General features: G+C 41.0%; 1 protein-coding gene across 1 annotated transcript in view; it reads left to right on the top strand.

Annotated features, from left to right (window-relative positions):
* kdm6a (lysine (K)-specific demethylase 6A) overlaps positions 1-22,052 on the top strand; it is a 46,087-nt gene that overhangs the window by 10,761 nt on the left and 13,274 nt on the right. Inside the window, exons 6-12 of the mRNA XM_063498728.1 lie at positions 6,763-6,883; positions 12,352-12,406; positions 12,879-12,913; positions 14,433-14,526; positions 17,036-17,162; positions 20,707-20,805; positions 21,079-21,298. Coding sequence (XP_063354798.1) covers positions 6,763-6,883; positions 12,352-12,406; positions 12,879-12,913; positions 14,433-14,526; positions 17,036-17,162; positions 20,707-20,805; positions 21,079-21,298 — 751 coding nt within the window. The remainder of the gene's footprint in view (positions 1-6,762; positions 6,884-12,351; positions 12,407-12,878; positions 12,914-14,432; positions 14,527-17,035; positions 17,163-20,706; positions 20,806-21,078; positions 21,299-22,052) is intronic.

Consider the following 22,052-nt stretch of genomic DNA (forward strand, 5'->3'; position numbering starts at 1 on the left):
AGTTATCACCACCTCTGCCATTTAATTTTTTAAAAATTACACATGCTGGTAAAAATATTCTTGACTCTTTTTTTGCTTTCTTAAATCCTTTTAACCTATATGTTTGATGGCACAACAGACTTTCCACTTGTGTATCAGGATTGTATAAAATCTTGGAGGCTAAGACTGTATTCAGATTGTTTTGTTCTGCTGCCGCCTGTGCTGGTGTTGATGTGCAAAGACGCGATGAGCGTTGACACTTATTGCATTAGAATGTAGTAGATAAGTCTGTGATGTGAGTGTAGTCATTTTGCTGCACCGACTGAAGTCCCATCAAACAAATCTTGTAACCAGACTTATGGAAACCAGGGGTGTAGCTTTCTTATATACCAGGCTGTAGAGGCTGACCTGCTGCTGTGTCTGTGCCTGTTACCTGTGGGCCTGTTGATTTTATTGCTTTCATAAGCTACACCAGCAGAACATCTTATTTTTTTCCCTTAGCCTAAGACAAGCTTTTAAAGCTTGAAAACCTTCTTTAGTAAGTCTTTTACTACATTAGTGCTTTTTGCCCTGTAAGGGACCACCTTGTTCCTGGGTCTATTTCACTGAATCCCTATTGTAGAACTTTTACTTTGATTTAAGATCAAATACTTTTAAGTAATGTCCAGCATTTTTGTCTAATGACCAACCAGTGTATTATCATTGGTTGGTCATTAGACAAAGGCAGATATTTCCTATCAAATTTAAAATTACGTTATACATTACAGTACACCGGCTACATATGCACCTGTCAGGCTTCAGGATCAGAAATTACTACTTGTCTGTGCTCCATCAGTTTCAGGTTCAGGTTGGATTAGCCCTCTTACTTAGTGTATCTCCAGAGCACAAAAAATACTATTGTCAATAACTGCAGTCCACACCGGTATAGTTGGAGTCTACTGGTGGGGAGTGAGACTCAGCAGCATGACAAGCCTTCCTGTTGGGAAACATAAGTGGGCTGCTTAGTAGTCCCTAACTCTCAAAGCTGAGGGAATGGCTCAACAGCAAATCAGTAGTTGTCTTTGGATGTGTGAAAAAATGCAAAGGAATAGAAAAATATGATTGGGTGGCTATTACAGTATTTTCCTACTAATACAAACTTGGGTCAGCTCGGCTCGACTCGAGGGTATTCCATTAGGTGCTAGTATCTGGTACCCAGTACTCCATTTTTTAGTACTGGGATTCCAAGCGATCTGAAAATGTGACGTCAACAGACTGCATTCCACTGTTTGGCTAGTCTGTGGCATCACTCGATGAGTCACATGAGCACATCTCTTTCACAAAATTCAAAACTCTAATTTTTAACACCGGGCAACTAGGGAAAGGGCTTCACCTGCATTAGGTGGTACTCAATTTTAATGGAAAAACGACCAAAAAGGGGATTGGGCCGAGCTTGTAAGGTACTATTGGAAAGGGCTATTAGTGTAGCCGAGAGAACCACGCAGAAAAAGTCTGTGTACAATAAAGAGGAAAAAGATTTTTACGTGAAGTTCTAAATGGTTAATCTAAGATTGCTTGCATGTTTCAAGTGATAAACTATGTCTGAGTTTGCTGAATTGCAGAGAAATCTTTGTCTGCAGAGCCTGCATATTCATCCTTTGTAATTCCTTTCCTAAGTGCTTTCTGAGTCTCTCGGTGCAAACAGTGGTGTACAGTCATGTAGAGCTGTACAGTCATGTTTCATTCACACTAAGATGAAACCATGGTTTTGACAGGTTTTTGAATCTGTTTGCGCAAAACAGCTGTGAGTGTTGGGGGATGTTAATGGGGGAGGGGAGCATGTCATGTTGGGCCCTCAAGGTCAGATTACGTCAACTTGAGCGGGAGGCCCAAAGGAATGCTGAGCTGTCAAACAGTGAATGTTACTTCACAACGCTGTAGTTTTGCATATCCAGAGAGGGATGCTAGCCTGGGTGTTTAGCCTTCTCCTAAACACCCAATGTTTAAGAGAAAGCACTATGAATCACAATCCTGTGATTCTTAGTGCTTATTAAAAAAAAGAAAGAAAGAAAGAAAAAGAAAGCCACAATGGAAGGATAAGATATTAGGTCATAAATGCCTTGCTAATTTTGATGTTGAAATAATGTTGGACATTCAATTTCAAATGGTCACCAACTAGTAGCCATATTCCAGATGTGCACCTTTTTGTTGTTGAATGGTCTTTTCTAAAGGCCTGGGTCGCCCTCTGTTCATCCTTTGGCTCGAGTCTGCCTTATGCTGTGTGTCACAACCTATTTGGTAGAGCAGCTTCACTTTGGATTGTGCCATTTAGGGAGGGGAGGGTGAACACAGAGGGGAGGGAGAGAGGGAGGGCCCAGATAAACAGGGAGGAGGGAATGAGGGCAATGAGTTCAGTCAGGCTGCCGTTTGTGTGTGCGTGTATCTGTGTGTTGCACACAGTCAGCAGTGAGCTGAGTGCCCTGCCATACAGGAGAAGGGCTTCGTGCTGATATGCAGTTGCTATTGTTGTCATAGCTACACAGTGAGTGGCTTCAACTGGAAACTAGTATTTGTCTGTGTTTTAATGTGCTCTCGTCTCTGTAGGTTAGTTTATTTCAATATTGCTGAGAGATCGGTGCTGAAATGTTGAAAGGCTGCTGTCATGCTAGCAAATTTACGATTGCTCTGACATACACTACACTTGTGAAGCCAGACCCGCCGATATAGACCAGATCCACTTTGCAGATACTGTTACTGAATGACAGATTTTTAGCTTGCAGCAAAATGACAAGTGTTGAAGAGAAATTTGGGGACTTGAATTTTTTAAACTGCTGAGCATACTGTCATCCTTAAATAATCGCTCTCCATTTTCTGCTGGCTGTGCTATATTTGACATTACAAGGACGGATTTGTTTAAAAAAAGGAGGGAGGGATTGCATGTGCACTTTGCTTTTATTTTACAGATAAAAAAAACAAAAAATGGTACAGCGGAAAGTCTGTTTGCATTTTTCTGGGCTGAACTGAGAAATTAGTTCAGCATTTTGCTGGCAACTAGGGACCAAGATATGAAGTCCTCTTGTTAGCTTTAATGGAACATTATACCATTGTCACGTCAAGTTTATGTGAACTGAAACCTGTTTCAGACTAGAGTAAAAAAAAAAGTAGGATGGCAAACTGTGCAACCAGGAAAAACCACTGGTAAATAAGCTTGGCTTTTGGGTGTGTTTGTTTGTTTGTTTGTTTTTTCTGTCTGGGAACAGTTGCAAGTCAATGCAGTTACCCTCTGGGAGGCCAGAGGCTGAGTGCCCTCTGCTCTGGGCACCCAACTTTGGTCGCAAGGCAACTGCTCAGCCTCTGGGTGGGAAGTCCAAGGCGGGCAGACTCCAGTCCCTCTTCAATAGATTGATGAAGGTTTGCTGTTAATTGCCGTCTAATCTATAAATGCAGACAAGTTGCCAACAAATTTTAATCAGTGGTTTGCTCCATCACATATGGAATAGCACAAACCTGAGTTACTGTTTGGGCACTGAAAAGCATGTCTTATTTTGTGCCAATGTGTGTTATAGTTGCCTCTTGGACTGTTTATTTGGAATGAGAGGGAAAGATGTTACCAGAACAAGTGTGTAATTGGCACGGCTGGATGGCTTAAAGCTTTAGCTCTCTTCTGTCGCTCTTTCTTCAGTGTTTATAGCCGAGTCCCACATGTTCCTGCTCCACAATGATGCTGGTATTTTACTGAAACAGTAGAAGTAAACTCAACTTAATGGAAGGAGGAGAATTCTAATGCAAGACACATACAAGGATTCAGCTTACTTTCTCTCTTTTTTTTTTAATAGTGAGCAGAGCAGGTTCCAGTGTGTCTGAATTTTACAAAAGGGTCAGTGTTAGTTAAATTAATATGCAGAATATTCCAAGTCGTGTGCTTTCCTCTTCAGACACTCGAAGTCAGACGCAACGATACAAAAGTATAATCTGTAAGAGTTAAACGCCCTCTCCACTTAGCCAGCTGTGCCACTCAACTTCGATGTTTAATATGAAGTAATGGCAAGATGTTGTTAGTTTAAAGAAAGAAAGAGTTAATGTTACACCGCAGTAGATTCCTAAGAAAGCACTCTACTTTGATGGAGGATTTATTTATTTTATTTTGTAAGTCTGCAGTTACCTTGAGAGTTAATAAATATGTATAATTACTCTGCATCTGTAGCATGTTTCACACCATCACCATGGACTGCAAGTTCTAAGTGTGCAGTGAATGATGGTTGGGTTAGGGTTGAGTTTTTTTCACTCAGCTGCTCTTCTTGGCCCGTCACAACAGTTGCATCATCATTTGCAAAGCCAATAAACTTTGCATGACATTTTTTCAGAGATCCTCTCACAGCAAGGCTTTCTAACTGTAGGATGTGAGACTGCAGCCCCGGTGCATAGCATCAGTTAGGTTTCGCACACTGTAGAAAACCCCTGATCAATCATATTTGTACACCCGGCACAGTAAGAGCATCTTCATTAACATGCGGACAGCTTGGAACTGACAATAAATAATGTTTTGTTCTTCTAAACATCGTATATGTCAGGTGTTACACATGGATTTCAGGCTCATATGGAGGAACAGTTTGCAATAGAGCAACTCTAAGGTCAAATCCTGCGCTCCACTCGAGTCTCAGTCCTCAAGCCTTCACACAGTTACCGACAATTTCAAACAGAAGTGTTCACACTTGTATCATATTTACCGATTCCTCCTCAGCCTTGTTACCTGCTCCCTGACTTTTGCTCTTGGTGAAATGCTTGTAGTTTGCTGCATCTTTACTTGTTTAGAAATAAATAACTTCAAAGTTTGCCCTGTTTAGATCTGGCCCAGCCTGAGGGAGTTGATTCTGCACGGTCCAGTGCTGGCAAGTCTGTCCCTGGCCCAGGGTACAGCTCTGCAGGTCGGATGTAGGCGGGAACAGATTTGAGATTGCAGTATTATCACAAACAGGTTGCATGTAGAGTGCTTAACAAATGTGTTAAACCACATGTCATAAGTGCCAACTTGTTCCTGAACTGATTCAGAGAAAAACCACCCCCAAAAAACAGTGGTAGCCGACCGACTCGGTCTTATTGCTGTTTTATCCCCATTCTACCGTCATATTGACACACCAGTGTTGATTTGAAGACGGGCAAGTTGACTACAAGTGGTCTCAGACCCTGGTCCCTGACTTTGAAGCCACAATGTACAATTTAAACATGGTGCCAGACTACGTTAACTGTTCATCTGCACATTTTTATACAATTTCTTGAGATTTACTGCAGATTTTTATCTGTGTAAAAACAAACAGCGGTGGATGGAGCAGCTACAAAGTTTTGCTTTTCTTTACATCAGAGTTTGTTGATCAGGTGTTTTGATGAAGGACTTGCCTTTTTCCACTAAAGGCATTAATGGTGATCACAGGAACAGCACTGCTGTTTACGACACTAGAAACACGTTTTTCTTTCACTCTGCCCGAGCTCACCAGCTCGGTAATGGCTCCGCCTCTTTGCTCTTTGTGGTGTGTAAACAGACTCTGGGTCCACGTTAAACTGTGCCAGCATTATCACTACTGCTGCTGTTATGTTATCAGTGTTTTTGTTTAAAACTGGGGCCTGTGTGGGCTTAATGTTGTCAGACTTTTTATTCACACGCTGCTCCTAAACACATTTATACTGAAGGTCCATTTTTAGTCGCACATGCGCGTGAAACCCTCATGTTTACATCATTTAACACATCGGCGCAATACAGAGCCATGCGTTAACCGAAGCATCGAAGCAAAGTTCGTGTTGAGAAATTTTTTTAATAATCGAGTTCTTGGAATTACTCAATGAAATGTTGTAGCCCTGAAATGGTTTCTTTACCTACAAGTTATGCTTCTATACGTATGCAAACATGTAACAGCTCAAGTGAGATGTCTCTGGCTCCCACTAGACCACTTGCCATGAAAAATCATCTTATGAATATACTAAGCTAACAAAGTGCACATAACTACATCTTTACTGTAGTGATGAGTGCCTCCACATAGTTGACCCTGTTGTGAACTTTGCAAGCAAGCAAAGAGGAAAAAAATATACTTTTGGGAAAAGACACATGCGTGAAGCCCACATGGAACCATGTGTATCATATATTTGGGCTGGTAGATACCAATATACAGTAGTGTCTGCAGCACCTGGAAGAATAATGGGAAGATACTAGGGAAGACACTGTCCACTGACCATAAAGGCTACAGTACAATATACTGATACATTGCTGAAGCCATTTTATTTAATTGAAGTAAACAAATTGCCTGCAGCTGTTTGTACAGTGAAATGATTAAGATTTTTTTTTATTTTTGTAAAAGTAGCATCAAGCCTTATCCGGGCTACCTCAACCTGGATAATGTTTCGCAACACTAGAATAGATTACAGCTTAGCAGCTGTTATGTTATGTATGGGTTAAGTTGCACAGTTGCATCTTGCTGCCTTAAATGGCTAATATTAGGTCCTCATCCCTTATCTCAACCTAATTTCCGAGATGGTTTTACAAATGGGATTTCACTAATTTTCCAAGTTTTTTTTCTTTTTTCTTTTCAAAGTAGCATTTACACTTATCTGGTTACCTTGGAGATTTTTATACTCCATATTATTACCTTATTATTATTATCATTATTATTATTATTATTATTATTATTATTATTATTATTGATCGGTAGTGTAGTAAAGTGTCCACATGGGCTATATTGGCATATTTTATTAGGTTAACTGTTTGTATTCATTTCTGTTCTTATTAATCCTCCTATTTTCGTGGTCTTTTTCCAGGGCAATCAAGGCATTCCAGGAGGTGCTTTACATCGATCCCAGTTTCTCAAGAGCTAAAGAGATTCATCTGAGACTGGGATTCATGTTTAAAGTCAACACAGACTACGAGTCAAGCTTAAAGGTAAATTCAATTCAATTTCAATTCAGTTTTATTTATATAGCGCCAAATCACAACAACAGTCGCCTCAAGGTGCTTTATATTGTAAGGTACACCGTACAATAATAGATACAGAGAAAAACCCAACAATCAAATGAGCAAGCTCTTTGGCGACAGTGGGAAGGAAAAACTCCCTTTTAACAGGAAGAAACCTCCAGCAGAACCAGGCTCAAGGAGGAGCACCCAACTGATGCGACCGGTTGGGGTGAGAGAAGGAAGACAGGATAGAAGACATGCTGTGGAAGAGAGACAGAGATTAATAACAAGTACGATTCAATGCAGAGAGGTCTATTAACACATAGTGAGTGAGAAAGGTGACTGAAAAGGAAAAACTCAGTGCATCATGGGAGTTCCCCAGCAGCCTATGCCTATTGCAGCATAACTAAGGGAGGATTCAGGGTCACCTGGTCCAGCCCTAACTATATGCTTTAGCAAAAAGGAATGTTTGAAGCCTAATCTTAAAAGTAGAGATAGTGTCTGTAAATCTAAATAGATATGAAGTTTGAGACAGAATCCAGTCTGTTTTTTAAGGATTTTATTTCAGTGGTGTCATATCTTCCACCTTGTCTTGTTTTATGTATTTTCACTGAGATGGTAAAATATGTTGGACTGAACTGAAGCATGCATGCACAGATAAAATGGGTGATCTGAGGTTGCTATACTGAGGCTGCAGAACAATGTCCAACTTAATAGGATGCACTGTAGAGGACTACTGAACAGATGTTGTCTCACACATTTTAATAATGAAGTTACTGATTTCAGTTGGAATATTCTAAATATATTGAACTATCCATCACAAAGGACTTGGGGCGACAACTCTGGCTGTGGTCTGACGTGATTTTATAAATGTAGTCAGAAGTAAAGCCATAGGGAAGCAGGCGAGCTATCTTATCTTGTAATGTTGTCATAACAACCTTTGCATGGTTGTCATATCAGCTAATATTGGAGGGATACTGGAAGCATTTGCTATTGTGGGTGGTTATGAAGTGTATTATACAGTCTTACTTTGTTCCTTGCACATCTAAAGGTTCTGCACCCACAGCTGATAGAAGTGCAGCTAGAACAAATATATACATTTTGACTCGAGTCATCAGCAGAGTGTCCTTGCCTGATGAGAGTGCTGGAACAATTGAATCATTTTGCATTCATGCCACTTAAGTTTCATGAATTCCGATGTACAGTCACAGATAAGAGCCTTTTAACTTTTTAGATAATTCTGACCTCCCTAGTCCTTTGGATCAACACAGGCTGCAGGATCATCTGTCCCGTGTGTCTGTAATCCTCAGACACTTGTGAGTTGTCGAGACAGTAACAAAAGGAAAAAGGCATTCTGACTTTAAGCTGCCGATCTGTTGTCGGGGATCCCTTTGGGGATTGATTGCTATCTGATCCTAGGCTTTGTCCTGTTTCAGACGCTCTGTCACAGGAGTTTGTAATAAGCAGTAGTATGCACTAGCATACTTATGTCAGTGCACTACAAAAGTTGAGACAAGCAAACTGGATATTACTAGTTATACAAAAGTAATATTTATTACACTGCCATCGCAGAGGATTTTATTCATGGTGATTATTTATGAAATAAAGTTAAAATAACCAGAACTAAGAATAGAAAACTAACTAAGAAAAGATTAAATTCCAATAAGTTACAGTAAGTGTCAATATTGCAGCAATAGGTGCATCAGTGTATAATCAGTATTTAACACTCTGAATGACCACAGTCAGAAAATAGCAGAGGAAACACTGCAGTAATATTCTTCCAGACTTACAGAATATGAAGTTCATACATTACTAAATCTTTTGGGGAAGGTATAATAAGTGCCAGACACACAAACTCAGAAACATATCGCTGTGATCTCAGTCAGCAGCACAGGAGCTGCTCCTCTCCTCTGATGCCCATGGAGGATCTAGAAGGAAAAAGGTCGAGGTGGTCACTTTTTCTTAAAAACAAAGTCTTAGAAGTAAGTTGTGAGTTAGTGTTGCCTGATCTGCCTGACTTTCTTTTTTTCAGTCAGACTAAGTAACCTAGTTTGAATTTGAGTAGAAATCCTGCCGAAACACGTTTAAGCTGTATGGTTCAGAGGTCTATGAATTCAAATAAATTTGTCATTGATAGAAAAAGCTGCAGCATACACATTTAAACAATTCTCTCTCCAAAGAAAACACACTGACATCAGATTAACAGATAAGATGACACAAGAGGAAGTGATGTAAATATGTGCATGTACTCAGCAGGGTGAATTACATTTCCAGAACAATACCGACAGTCCTGTATATGTGCAAGAAACGAAGTGTGCAACACTCGGAATTTAAGATGCATGACACGTGTCTTAACTATATCAAGCAAATATTCTGTTTTGGTTAATGGTGAAAGAAGTATTTCCTAAAGCTTGACATTTTCAGTTTACAGTTTATTACCAAAGGTTTTAAGAGTTTATACACATGGTGCTCTGTGGAGCTAACTAGGCTGCACGCGTTGCACGTCTTCACTCGGTGTTGGAGGCCACCCCTCCCTGTTTGTTCTGGCTCGCTGCCAACACATATACACACACAACTGCTCCACTTATCTAAAGGGAGGGGTGGTCTCTCACGCAGAGGAGCTGAGATTGAATAAATGTAAGAAAGAGAAATGAGAAAGGAATCAGAAACTGTTTTCTGTAGTAGATGCATGCGGGAGGGAGAGGGAGGGAATGTAGAAATGGACTTTCATGAAGGATGCATGTTTCAAGGCGCAGAGCATCAAGTGACTGAGATGCCTTGAGTTTCTAAGAACACATTGCAATGTGAATCACTGCATGTAACTGCACCAAACTTGGATTTCACATAAAGCGCAGACAGTTTCATCCCATTAGTGTCTGCTAATGTGGTTAATGAGAGAAGAGGAAATGATTTGGCCCCAGTGTGCTTTAAATTGAGGTTATATGAGTTGGCTGCGTCTGTAGAGCTTGCGTAGCCATAGAGAAGAGCTTTGAGCTGAGAAAGAGAGGTGAGATTTGGGTTGGGTGAGGGAGGGGGGATGTAGAGGTGGTGTTTCCCTGCCTGTTCCAGCTTTGAGGTATTGTGTGTCATCTCTCGGCACTCTCCACCGCAGCCGTCTGCTGAATAGTAATCAGTGACACCAGGATAGAAGAGGGGGAAGGAGGTGGCGTGAGAGAGGGAGGGAGAGAGACAAAAAGAAAGATTGCGAAGAGACAGAGAGAGAGTGAGGAAAGCAAGACATGGGGAGGGAGGTGGAATGCCAAGCTGACAATCCTGCTGCATTATCTGCCTGATGGTAGAGCAAGTGTGAAAGGGAAGGAGGGAAAGGATAGAAGAGGCTGAGGCGGAGATCTACTGGAGGATGCTGTGGGGTTCCATGAGGAGTGTGATGTGAAAGCGATCTAGGTAAAAGCATTTGTCTTTGCCTCTGTTGCTTGACTTTGACATTAAAGCATGTGGATGCAGTAAGAGTGTCTGGTGTTTAGTGGCTCGTAGCGCTGTTTAAAAGGGAGTTTGTCCTAAGCAGGGTCCTCTGTGTGTGTCTGCGTGCGTGCGCATGCATGTGTAAGTGTGTGTGAAGCTCCACTGGCCCAGGGTGAAGCATGCAAAGAAAGATCCAGCTGGACGGCTCTTGATTTTTATCTGGCTGACATTGACCGTCTGTGCGGCTGCTGTCGCTCCAAGACAGCGGGCGCCTCCTTTTTATGTGTGTGCCTGTGCTTATAGCTGTCTTTTTCCCCAGCATGGACCGCTGATACCGGTGCTTGCCTTTAAGGTTAAAGCAAGAAATCCTCTTCGATTTGACCAGTTCAGCAACAGCAGCAGTACAGTTTGTTCCAAAAGTGTGCGTGCCATTGAAAGAAGTTCCCGGTTTTGGGATTTTTCTCGTGCTCAGGTGCTGACAGGTTTTACTGACCCAGACTCTAGTGGTGCCTTTTTAAATGCACAAAGCATCATTTGGGACTGCATAGGGTTACAGTGCAGCAGCCCTAGGGACTGAAAAAGGGCTCCAGTGATTCGTCCAAATAATCGATGACATCAACTATAAAAATTCATTGATGGGGGAATTTTATTGTCGATGCATCATATAGTAAATTTATTTTTGTAACTGCAATACACTACAGGAAGCTATAGGGCAGTATCGCCTATATCGTCTGCCAAGACTGCAGACAATACTAACGAAGAAGAACGTAGCGCGAACGGCAAAACAGGAGGACGGAAGAAAATGGAAACTGAGATTTTAAACAAAAGTTATTTCAGAGTGTGCAAACTGGCACTTTACTTCCACGACAGGACTACTGCTGTGCACGAGCATTTTTAAACGCCGGCACCCTGGAGCTGTGACGTCAGCTCTGAATGCTTCAGTGCATCGCGTTAATACTTTATGTTCAAATTTGTCCAGTAATGTTTATGTTAGATTACCTATCGGAACCTTCTCATGCATGATGCTTGCTAAGCGAACACCATTTCAGTTTTGTTAGCTAAAGAGTGAAATGCGATATTGTAGCTACTCCTGTATGCTAGTTTGTTTGTTTTTTGTTTTTTTCTCACATTATTATTAGCGTTTATTCCGAATAGTAATTAGTACAAGTTTCTGGGTCATTATTTTATTTTGCTGTGGGCCGAGACAACACAGTGATATTCACAGGTGGGAAGACTTGACTAGGTGAAACACTGGAGCCTAGAAGAGGAGATTTACCCACTGGAAGTGGAGATAAGAATAAGTGAAATGATCGTTGACTAATTGAAGAAAAATTGGCAGATTAGTTAACTACCGAAATAAACTGCAATGAAAACTGTCACCTTGAAGCCACTTATAGACAGGACATCTTGCTGGAATTTACATTTCACTTTCTCGTATAATGAACTTGAATACAGTTAAAATTACAGCAATGTGTCAGCAACATCTGGGCATTTTGTGGAAGAACTAAAGGGAGTCCGAGAAGGCCAGAAGAGCTGTGTGACTTGGGCTAATCAGTTCAGTGACCCCATATAGAAGGCATTTCCTGGTACTGTGCCACGCCTTGGCCTCTGCAGACATCTGCCTTACCCAGAAACCCTAGTTCAGATGATGGAATTGGATGCCATTAATAGCCTGCCACTGGATATCAGCATCTCATTTTGAGGACAAGTTGGACAGGAGAAAGGAGGGGTGAGATTTGTGCCTTAGCTTTTCCAGCTATCAGTGTCCTCTCTTGTTGCAGTGGCAGGAGTTCATTTATGGTTTATTAGGAATGCTGGGGATTTGGGTAATGCACATTAGTTGGAGAAGAATAGAAATTTCTCCACGATTTCCTTAAAAGTATCACTCCAGTGCTCTGTGCTCTGTGCTCTCGGAAAAAACTAGGTTAAATAGTTTTTGTTTGTTTGTTTATTTTTAATCTTGTCACAGAGATGTTTGATTTGTGTGAATTTGCATTCACACTAAAATGATTTAATTTTTTCCCTCTCTGCAGCATTTTCAGCTGGCTTTGATCGACTCCAAACTCTGCACTTTGTCCAAAGCTGAAAGTAAGTATAGGTGCTATAATTGTTCCAGCCAACCAGTCACACGCTACAACGTAAAGTATGATCACATATGATGTGCCGTGTTGCTAGTGGTATGTCACACATATTGAAAGGGCATAGGAATATTTCTACAGAGCAGATTTTTTTCTCTCTCTCTCTCTCTGTTGCTGTTTCCCTGCTGTCTCTGCCCAAGACTGGGGTTGCCTAGGAGACAGCACAAGGAGAGAGAGCGAGCTGGAAGTGCTTTCAAGCACATTGCAGATACACACTGTGATTTCAGATTACATGTACACTCTGGGGAAAGTGTCCTACTCCCCCTCCCATCTGTGCTCCATAGTGCTAGCAGTCTGTACCCACTGAGCTTCATGGATCCATTATCTATCTTAATTTCTCTCTTTGTTTGGGTTTTTTTTTTTTTTGTTTATTTCACAAATGAACTGAATTTCTAATTTTCTCTTCTTTTTTACCCCCACAGTTCAGTTCCACATTGCTCATTTATATGAGATCCAGGTAAGCAATTGATAAATGTGGGCCAAACAATTTCATGTTGTACTCAATTAATATAGCACTATGCACCTGCTATAACTTTATATTAATTTAACAATTTCTCTGACAAGGGAAGACCTTCAGTGTAATCCAGCCTTTTTAAGAACTCAGATACTGCGGCTTATAAGAACAACTGTACTGTTTATTCATAAGTATAAAATAATTCAATTATTTAAAAAAAAAAAAAGCCCATTATGATGAACAACACCAGTAATATAAAGCTTTAACTTCTAACTATTATTGTTTGGCTCAAAGGCTGCTGGGAATGATTCAGGGCATATATAGGTACATTACACCCCTACTTTGTACTAGACCACTGGTGTAGATGAGTTACTATATCTAGGTACTGTTTTTATTTACATGTATCTGTCCCTTTGCCTTGTTTAGACCAAGTTTGAATATGTTAATGCACTCCTCAGTATGCCATTATGAAAATATGCTGCACTGGGGGTAGAGCAGGTTATTTACTAAGTGGAAAGTTGTTGGATCGATCCCTGGCTGCTCCAGTCACAGATCCCAAGTTGATGCATCCATCAGAGTGTGTATGTTAGGTAGAAAGCACTTAGGCATAGAAAAAAAGTGCTTTTTTGAATGGGTAAATGAGGCATGTTGTACAAAGCGCTTTGGGTGCTCAGGTAGAGTAGAAAAGCGCTATATAAGAACCATTACTGTTACTATCATGTAACATGATCAGGACCTGTTGGAAAATGTGTCATTTAACTACAGAACAGTGTTTTGTTCAAGTATTATCTAAAACTAAATGACTCTAAATGTCAGATCTTGTAGGTAATGGCAGGGCTTCATTACCAACAATCCCCCCCCCCCCCCCGATTGCAATTCTTCAGTTGTAGTAGTTCCAAATGCAGCTGTTCATTTGGTTGTATTTGCCTTCAGGTTCAATGACAATCATTAGTAGACACAGGAAGGAACATTAAAGAATCTCTCTCGCTTGTGTGCCCAAGTGTCAGTGTTTTCCCAGAGGTGTTTTTATTGTGTGCAGACAGGAGGAGTCTAGAGCCAGACTGTGTATGTGCAAGGTCTGCACATACACAGTCTGGTGGGTTGGTTTTTAAAAGGCTATTTTAGACCTGATAAGAGAAGATTCTGTGCATGCACTGACATTACCTGATGATCTAGACAAAAGGTCAGTAAGCTCACTAAGTTAAAACAAACCCTTGGTTCACCAGCAGGCAGCTCAGATTTCCCAAAAATACAAAGCGTTCCTTTTTGTTAAAGCACACAAACATTTTAGTGCAGACACACACACCTGCCAGACTTGTTGAGTCTGGCAGGCTTGTGCTCTTTCACACTGACCCTCCCCCGTGTGTGTGTCTGTGTATGGAAGGACAATATGAGTGTGAGGAGGTCTTTAAAGTCTTTGTCTGTCTAGATAGAACCATAAAACACTGGCTTTCCTGTCTGGCTTAAACAACCCCCATGTCTACTTCTCTTGCTTGTCCTCCTCTTCCTGTTCTCCCCGCAGAAGAAATACAGAGCAGCGAAGGAAGCGTATGAAAGTCTGTTGCAGACGGAAAATCTTCCTGCACAAGTGAAGGCGACCACACTGCAACAACTTGGTGAGTGACCTTTGCTGATGTAGGCCGATGCTCATGTCCACATGTGAAACGTACCGGATTAAACTGGCTGAAAGTATCTTCAGGTTTTGGCACTCAGATCACAAACTGCTTTGCATGCAGTGAAGTGGTTTTCAGATAGGCCCATAACATATTCAGACAGAGCTAGAGACATGTATTGCAAATGAGCTTAGATTGGTAAATATTGCGCTGTGTGGGATTGGTTCTTGCTGCACACTTTCCCCCCTACAAATCAACATTGATTAAGTGATGACTTGCATTATCTTGTGGGCTAATACTCCTTTTTTTAGATATTAAATCCTAGAGTCAGTCTTGTTCTGGTCATCTGCCTGTAATTGGATATTCAGTTAATTACTTTTTTGACTAATGATTTTTTTTTTTTTTAGATATTAGTGTTTTTAGTGTTCCTGGCTATAGCTCAGGCTCAGGTATAGCAGGTCATCTACTGATCGGAAGGTTGGTGGTTCGATTCCTGGCTTCCCCTAGTCTGCATGCCCATTTACCATCCTGCAAAGAATGGGGAAAAAAAACATCTGCAACCAGCGAATGCTATAATCGTTGTATTTTTACATCAAATGTTGTAATAAGTGGATTTTTATCTAGTTTGAATAATTCTGGCTTTATTTACTCAGGCATTGGTTTCTCTCTTTCTCTGTGTGTGTGTGTTTGTGTGTGTGTCAGTATTAATCAAAAAATTCATACATTTATATTAAAAAAAAAATTGAAAGGACCACACACGCTGTGATGATGTTGGTAAATTGTGTTTTTTATATACACTTGCTGTATTACCTATACCTATTTAACTGCTTGTTAATGCAGATGTCTGATCAGTGAGTCACAGGATAGCAACTCGTTGTATTTGGGTATATAGACAAGAACAAGATGACTTATTGTAGTCCAAACTGAGCATCAGAATGGGGAAGGAAGATGATTTTAGTGATTTTGAACATGGCATGGTTGTTGGTGCCAGGAGGACTGGTCTGGTAGGAACTATCCAGTGAGCAACAGTTATCTATGTTCATGCCAGAAGTCAGAGAAGAATGGCCAGAATGTTTTGAATTAATAGAAAGACAGCAGTAACTCGGGATAAGCACCGGTTACAACCAAGGCAGGAATGCACAACATGTTGAACCTTGAAGCAGATGGGCTACAGCAGCAGAAGACCACAGCAGAAACTGACAGTATACTTTGCGCAGGCTCACCAAAATACCAAGATAACCAAGGTAGTGAGGCGCACAGATTAGTTTGTTTGGTGTGTTTGGCTTAGTATGTTTGTATATAGTTGTGGTAACCACTGTTGTACCTATCAGGACTTGCTGGAAATTGGTTTTTGGCTAAAACTTCCCATTACAGATGATTTATGATGCTTGCAATAGCCCTGCCAACCTAGTGAGACCACTAGGAATTGCCATAGATTGCTGTCAAGTCTGACAGATGTCATAGAGAGCAAGAGCAGAAGCAGGGATGCTGGACTGACCAGAAAATTTCACAGAATTACTAATTGCTGGAAACCACTATGCCTGTGACTCCTTGGTCTTGATGATAACTGAAACCTGGTTCCACTGAAAAGCTTCAGACACAGCAGTCCACACGAACTCTGAGATCTTAGACAGCCATGGCTATCCTGACTTAGTTTCATTCTGTTCCAGCGCGCTGTGCTGTCATTAGCATAGCTCTTGGACCACTTTGCCTCATCAGATGCTCGATCCACCTCAGTTGGATCACATTGCCGCGTTTGAGTTTTTGACGAAATGCATTCTGGGATATTTAGCTGTACCAAGTCACCACCGATGCATGCTTGATAAAACAGGCGGAGCGAGAACACATCCGGGAATTTTTCGCGTTCTCGGCTTGATGCGTACTTTGAATTGGAACAGTACTTGGTCTCCGACTGATGACGTATCACGAGTACACGGGAACGCAAGTACACATAAGTACGCATATTGAGACAGGCCCCATTACTAACCTAGCCTCCTGGGGTTGTCATGGTGACCTGTGAAGCTTGCCGCAGGTGTATAGGAGAAGGGCTGTGGGAGGTTTGTCATTGCTCATTACAGTCTTCCTGAACCTCTGTGTTTGCTTGAAATTGCCCAATTTATGTGTGTGCGCGCACATGTACTTGTGCGTGTGTGTGCTTGAAAACAGGGAGGAGCTGTTTGTAAAGGCTGGTTCATATCAGGTGTTTAAGCGTTTTGAATATAACTGCTTCTTTGACTTTTTCCACTGTTACTCTTGTTAAAGTTTCAGGAAGTAACAAGTTTTTATTTATTCGATCTCTGTTTTTTTTTCTCCTTTGGCAGACAGAACTTAATCTTATCAAAAATCTTGCCTTTTTCATTACACTTTTTTTTTTAAAAAAAAAAAAGTGGATTTTGATTTATAACACTCGTATTCTCCTTTGGCATGTAATCACCACTAAATAAAAAAACAAAGCCAGGAGGTTTGTTACAGTTGAATCGTGAAGGCTGATGTTTTGTTTTGCTCTTCTCAGGCTGGATGCATCACACAGTGGAACAGTTGGGGGATAAAGGCACCAAGGACAGCTATGCCATCCAGTGTCTGCAAAAGTCTTTAGAGGCAGACCCAAACTCTGGCCAGTCTTGGTACTTTCTTGGCAGGTACGAAAGCAAAGGACGCGGCTGTTTGCGTATTATCTTGTCTTGTGTTGTGAAATTTAGACGGCATTTGACAGCAAATTATGATTTAGTTTTAGTCGTAGTCTTTTGGCTGACCTTACTGTATATGAAGATTACTTCTGATTGGATCACTTCCAAACTCGTCTCACCTTTCTGCACAACTTAATTGGATCTCATCTCTTCAAATTCATTAGTTTTTATTTAGTTGTCATCTTCTTTTCATCACAAAAAAAAAACACTTGTTGCCAAAAACATGACATAACACTGTTAGAAGGCATCACAAGATAATTTGTTTGTTTTTTTTAGCAACCTTAAAATCTAGCTAAAGCTTCAGGATGTTAAAATGCATGCTCCTGTGCTGCTGTTTCGGTTGAATGTAGTAGATGCCCAGTCTTGACCATGGGGCCAATGCTGTCCTTGAGGTTACAGCCTAAGCAGTGAAAAAACAAAAAAAGGCATCCCTTAACTGGGTTATTGGTCTTTGCATAATATTCGTTTTAGACTAAGCAGTCTTTACTTGAGTCACTATGTTGGTGCACTAGAATCGGCCTTGCCCGATGACCCACATAAATGGACCTTCCTCTGGATCAGGGTGCTGTTCAGTTCACCGGCTGAAAGAGTTTCTAGTTATTCAGGAAAATAAGTTGAAACTTGCTGCAAAATAGTCAGCATTCAACACTGTAAAATCACTTCACCATAAAACACCATCTGCATTGGTTTTTTGACTCTGTGTTTTGAAGCCTCAACTTTAAAACAGTTGATCATATGTGGACAGTGTGTAGCGTTACCAGCTTGCTTAGCAGGCTGCATGTGTAAACTGTATAGATTAGCAACACACATGTCTGGTAATTAGTGCTAACCAGCAGACTAATAAATACCAGAATTTCACTCACCAGATCTGGGCAAACAGCAGGTATTCTTAATATTTTGCCAATTATTCAAAGCCTTACAAGCCTACGTGACCAATTATTGGTCTTTCATTAGGGCAAGTAGCTGTGGAGGTAGAAAAGGTTTTCTACTGCTTGGAAGCTGAAAGCTGCTCTTGCTCTTGATATAGCCATCTGAGTGAGACCATGTGCATGGTAGTCTAAGGAGCTTGGAAAGAAAAGCGCCTGGAGTTTCCTTGAAGACGTTTCACCTCTCATCCAAGAAGCTTTTTCAGTTCTAAGTGCAATTGGTGGAGAGTCCCAGATTTAAGCCCTATTGGGAGTGTCCCCAAGATGGTCATGGACCCCCTATTGATCCTCTGCCTAATCACACGAGCCAAGGTGTGAAAACGTGTGTGTGTGGGTCACAATCAGCCACGGTTTCGGGTGAACCCATTATGAAACCTATATGGGCTCAAAATGTGGTCATAAATATTTTGTACTTGTAAATTAGTTTTGTACTTGTAAATCAGGATTTGTATGTGTAAAAAGAATTTGTGTGTGCGTAAAAAAGATTTGTGTGTGGACTTAGCCAAAAAAAACCCTGCAAGTTACAAGTACGAATTTTGACCCTATTTTTCTTCCTTTCATCTGATTGGTCAATGTCATGTCAATCACAAATGTAACAATCCAATCAGAGAACAGATGGGTTTGGCTGTCGGAGGGGCGCTTTTTTGAACTGCAGGTCTTTGAAGGGAATAAATGCCCTTTTACATGCCAACCCAGCGTTTCCCTTCATCACCACGAAGGAAAACAGTCTGTGGTTGTCCGAGTTTGGTGATTTTTGTGTCACAGGTTTACGTGCTTAATACAGGGACTTCCACAGCCTTTTCAACAGCGCTGCGGACCGCGGGGGGCGGGGCAGTGTTTTGGAAATGACAGTCTTCATTACAAAGCTTTGTTCGTTATGAATTAGCGATACATGTTTTTATTGAACATTTGAAGAACTAGCAAAAAAAACTGAAACTCTTGTAGAGGACATAAAGTCAGAGATAGAAACGACAAGGAGCAGGTGCATCTAGTACAGGTAGAGCTGCTGCAAAAACCCACAGAGCCCAGCAGCCAGCGCAACAAATTCTGGATCCTTTGATTTTAGTTAGCATTAGCAGCACATCCTGCGTCCGATGTGAAAGGACTTTTATGCTGCGCACTGTGACTCACAGCAATGGTCCCGGGTCAGCCCTGACTTTGTGTTAAACTAATCCTAAAGTAATAATGGTATTTCTAACCACTGAAATACCACAACTTTATCCTTTCAACAGCTGCTGAAAGTTAGGGGACCTAGCTGCTATCGGATATTTATATAGAGATCCTCCAGCTTCAAACTGTATTACCCTTCAAGGACCTGCAGTTCAAAAAAGTGCCCCTCCGACAGCCAAACCCATCTGTTCTCTGATTGGATTATTACATTTGTGATTGACATGACATTGACCAATCAGATGAAAGGAAGAAAAATAGGGTCAAAATTCGTACTTGTAACTTGTAGGGTTTTTTTTGGCTAAGTCCACACACAAATCTTTTTTACACACACACAAATCTTTTTTACACATACAAATCCTGATTTACAAGTACAAAACTGATTTACAAGTACAAAATATTTATGACCACATTTTGAGCCCATAAACCTACCTCCACCCTATCATGTGATTTATTAAGGTCAAATGGCCCAGGATGTGAGTGGGCTTTAAGGTGTATGGGAAGGGATCTCAAAACTTTTCAGAGATGAGAGGTGAAACGTCTTCAAGGAAACGTAAAGAATTCCAGACACTTTTCTTTCTTAGCACCTTAGACTACGATGACCTGGATGACTGAGAACCTTCACAGACGTGTGCATGTTAGTTAAAAAGTACCTAAAAGCATGGAAAATGTATCTGTCTCTGTCATGAGTAGCAAATAGCTTCAGTTCTTACATTTATGCATGGGCAAACAGGAATGATTAAAACTGTTTTGTGTGGTTTTCACAGCCCAGGAAATTCTACAGGACAGTTTTTGGTTGATTTAAGTAACTTGACTCGGTCGATTGCACATCAAGGGGCTTGGTGTATAAAGGTGTCTTAAAAGCGGGCTAAGATGCATGAAGAAAGATAGAAAGCGAAAATGGTTTGGAACAAAGTTCAGTGCAGATTTTTCCTCAGCAACATCTACTAGATAGCTAAATGTTGCTCCCTTTGCTAGTTGGCAACAGAAAAACTAGTTGGTTAAACTAAATTTAATGCACAAAGGCATTTACATGTCCCGTCTAGCAACCCTCCTCTCCATTATACAATGTTGCAGATGGATGAGATGGAAAGTAAGGTAGCATTGCAAACCACTGTATTAGTGCAGTATTGAAGTTTTGTAGTGTAGTGTTGTATTTTAAACTACAACATAAACTGTTGTATGTAGGCTGTGTAAGCATAAACTGACACATAACCAGTAGATGCCCAACTGTCTTCTGAATGTTTTCACATCAGTCAATTTGTTCCTAAAAACAGACATCAGACTAAACCCTGAATTGTCTGCTTTAGGGTAGAAATTGGTCACCAGAATGGTACCAGTCATATTTTTATAGTTCAACTGTTCTTTGGTCCTTATTTCTTTCTTTGTCTCCTCTCCTCAAGGTGCTACTCCAGTATTGGGAAGGTGCAGGATGCCTTCATCTCTTACCGGCAGTCCATTGATAAATCGGAGGCCAGTGCTGACACCTGGTGCTCTATAGGGTAAGAGCAAAATTTGTCATGTGTTGGCTATGCTGAGAAGTATGATTAAGGTCACAACGAAGAAGGTGAAGATCTTTAGGTCTGACTCAAAATGGCTGGTGGAGAAGCAGCAGCAGCTGCATAGAGGACATGGAAGAAGTGTGAAAGGATCTATTGTTAGAATTATGAAGAACAGATTATGTCTCCTGAGAACTGTGAGTTTGTAAGAGGATAATGACCTAAATCCTGGAAGATGGCAAGAGAATAATTTCCTATCTTTGCCTCTGCGTCCAGGGTGCTTTACCAGCAGCAGAACCAGCCTATGGATGCACTGCAGGCTTACATCTGTGCTGTTCAACTGGACCACAGCCACGCTGCCGCCTGGATGGATCTGGGCACTCTCTACGAATCCTGCGGCCAGCCGCACGACGCTATCAAGTGCTACATCAACGCTACTCGCAGCAAGGCCTGCCTCAACACTGCTGCACTCACACAACGTATCAAGCTGCTGCAGGTAGAGCTGGCCTTTACATAAACCCAACGCACTTTGTTACGTGTTGTGTATTTTGGTGTGTGCGTGTATTAAAGTGATGTGTTAAGTGCCAAACATTGCCAAAGCAATCAGCTTTTTGAATTGCAGGCTGCGTGTTTGTCCTTTTGATTTCTGGTAACAGAGATATGAATAATAATTCATATTGGTATTTTGTTTTGGTGTTTTCCCCTCACTTTATTGTAAAGCATTCCTTCATGGCATTGAACATTTTAGTATATCACCTATATAAGGTGTGATCAAAAACATCTGAGAATTGCCCCAAGAAAATTTAACTTTACCAAATTTGTAATTTTTCCTTTAAGGTCATCTTTTTCTGGAGTTCAGAATGTTTTCAGCATGGCTGCATTTGTAATATTGCTCTCTGGAAGTCCCATCTTACACTTGCACGTCTGCGATCTTCAAGCAAAGACGGCAAACATCAACCAATCAAGTTTTAAACTGATCTAACTGTGGTTTTGAGTGCTGGGTCATATTCAGTTTTCACTTGAAAATTCACAACATGTCAAAAGCTCAGGAGAGGTAAAACCAGAGCGGGCGTGTGAGTTTTTTTTAATATTGAGTAAGTTCCCCTGAGTTTGGCCACCAGAGTCAGACTCTCGGTGTGGAGTTCTACTATAACACCAGAAAAATGTATCTGGCTGTGTGCAGATACAAATTAAAATACTTTTTTTGGCTACAGAAAACAGTCTTGTGTCACAATCTACCCTACTAGCAA

The sequence above is a fragment of the Pelmatolapia mariae genome, linkage group LG16_19 (assembly GCF_036321145.2).
Source record: "Pelmatolapia mariae isolate MD_Pm_ZW linkage group LG16_19, Pm_UMD_F_2, whole genome shotgun sequence".
Taxonomy (NCBI): Eukaryota; Metazoa; Chordata; class Actinopteri; order Cichliformes; family Cichlidae; genus Pelmatolapia; species Pelmatolapia mariae.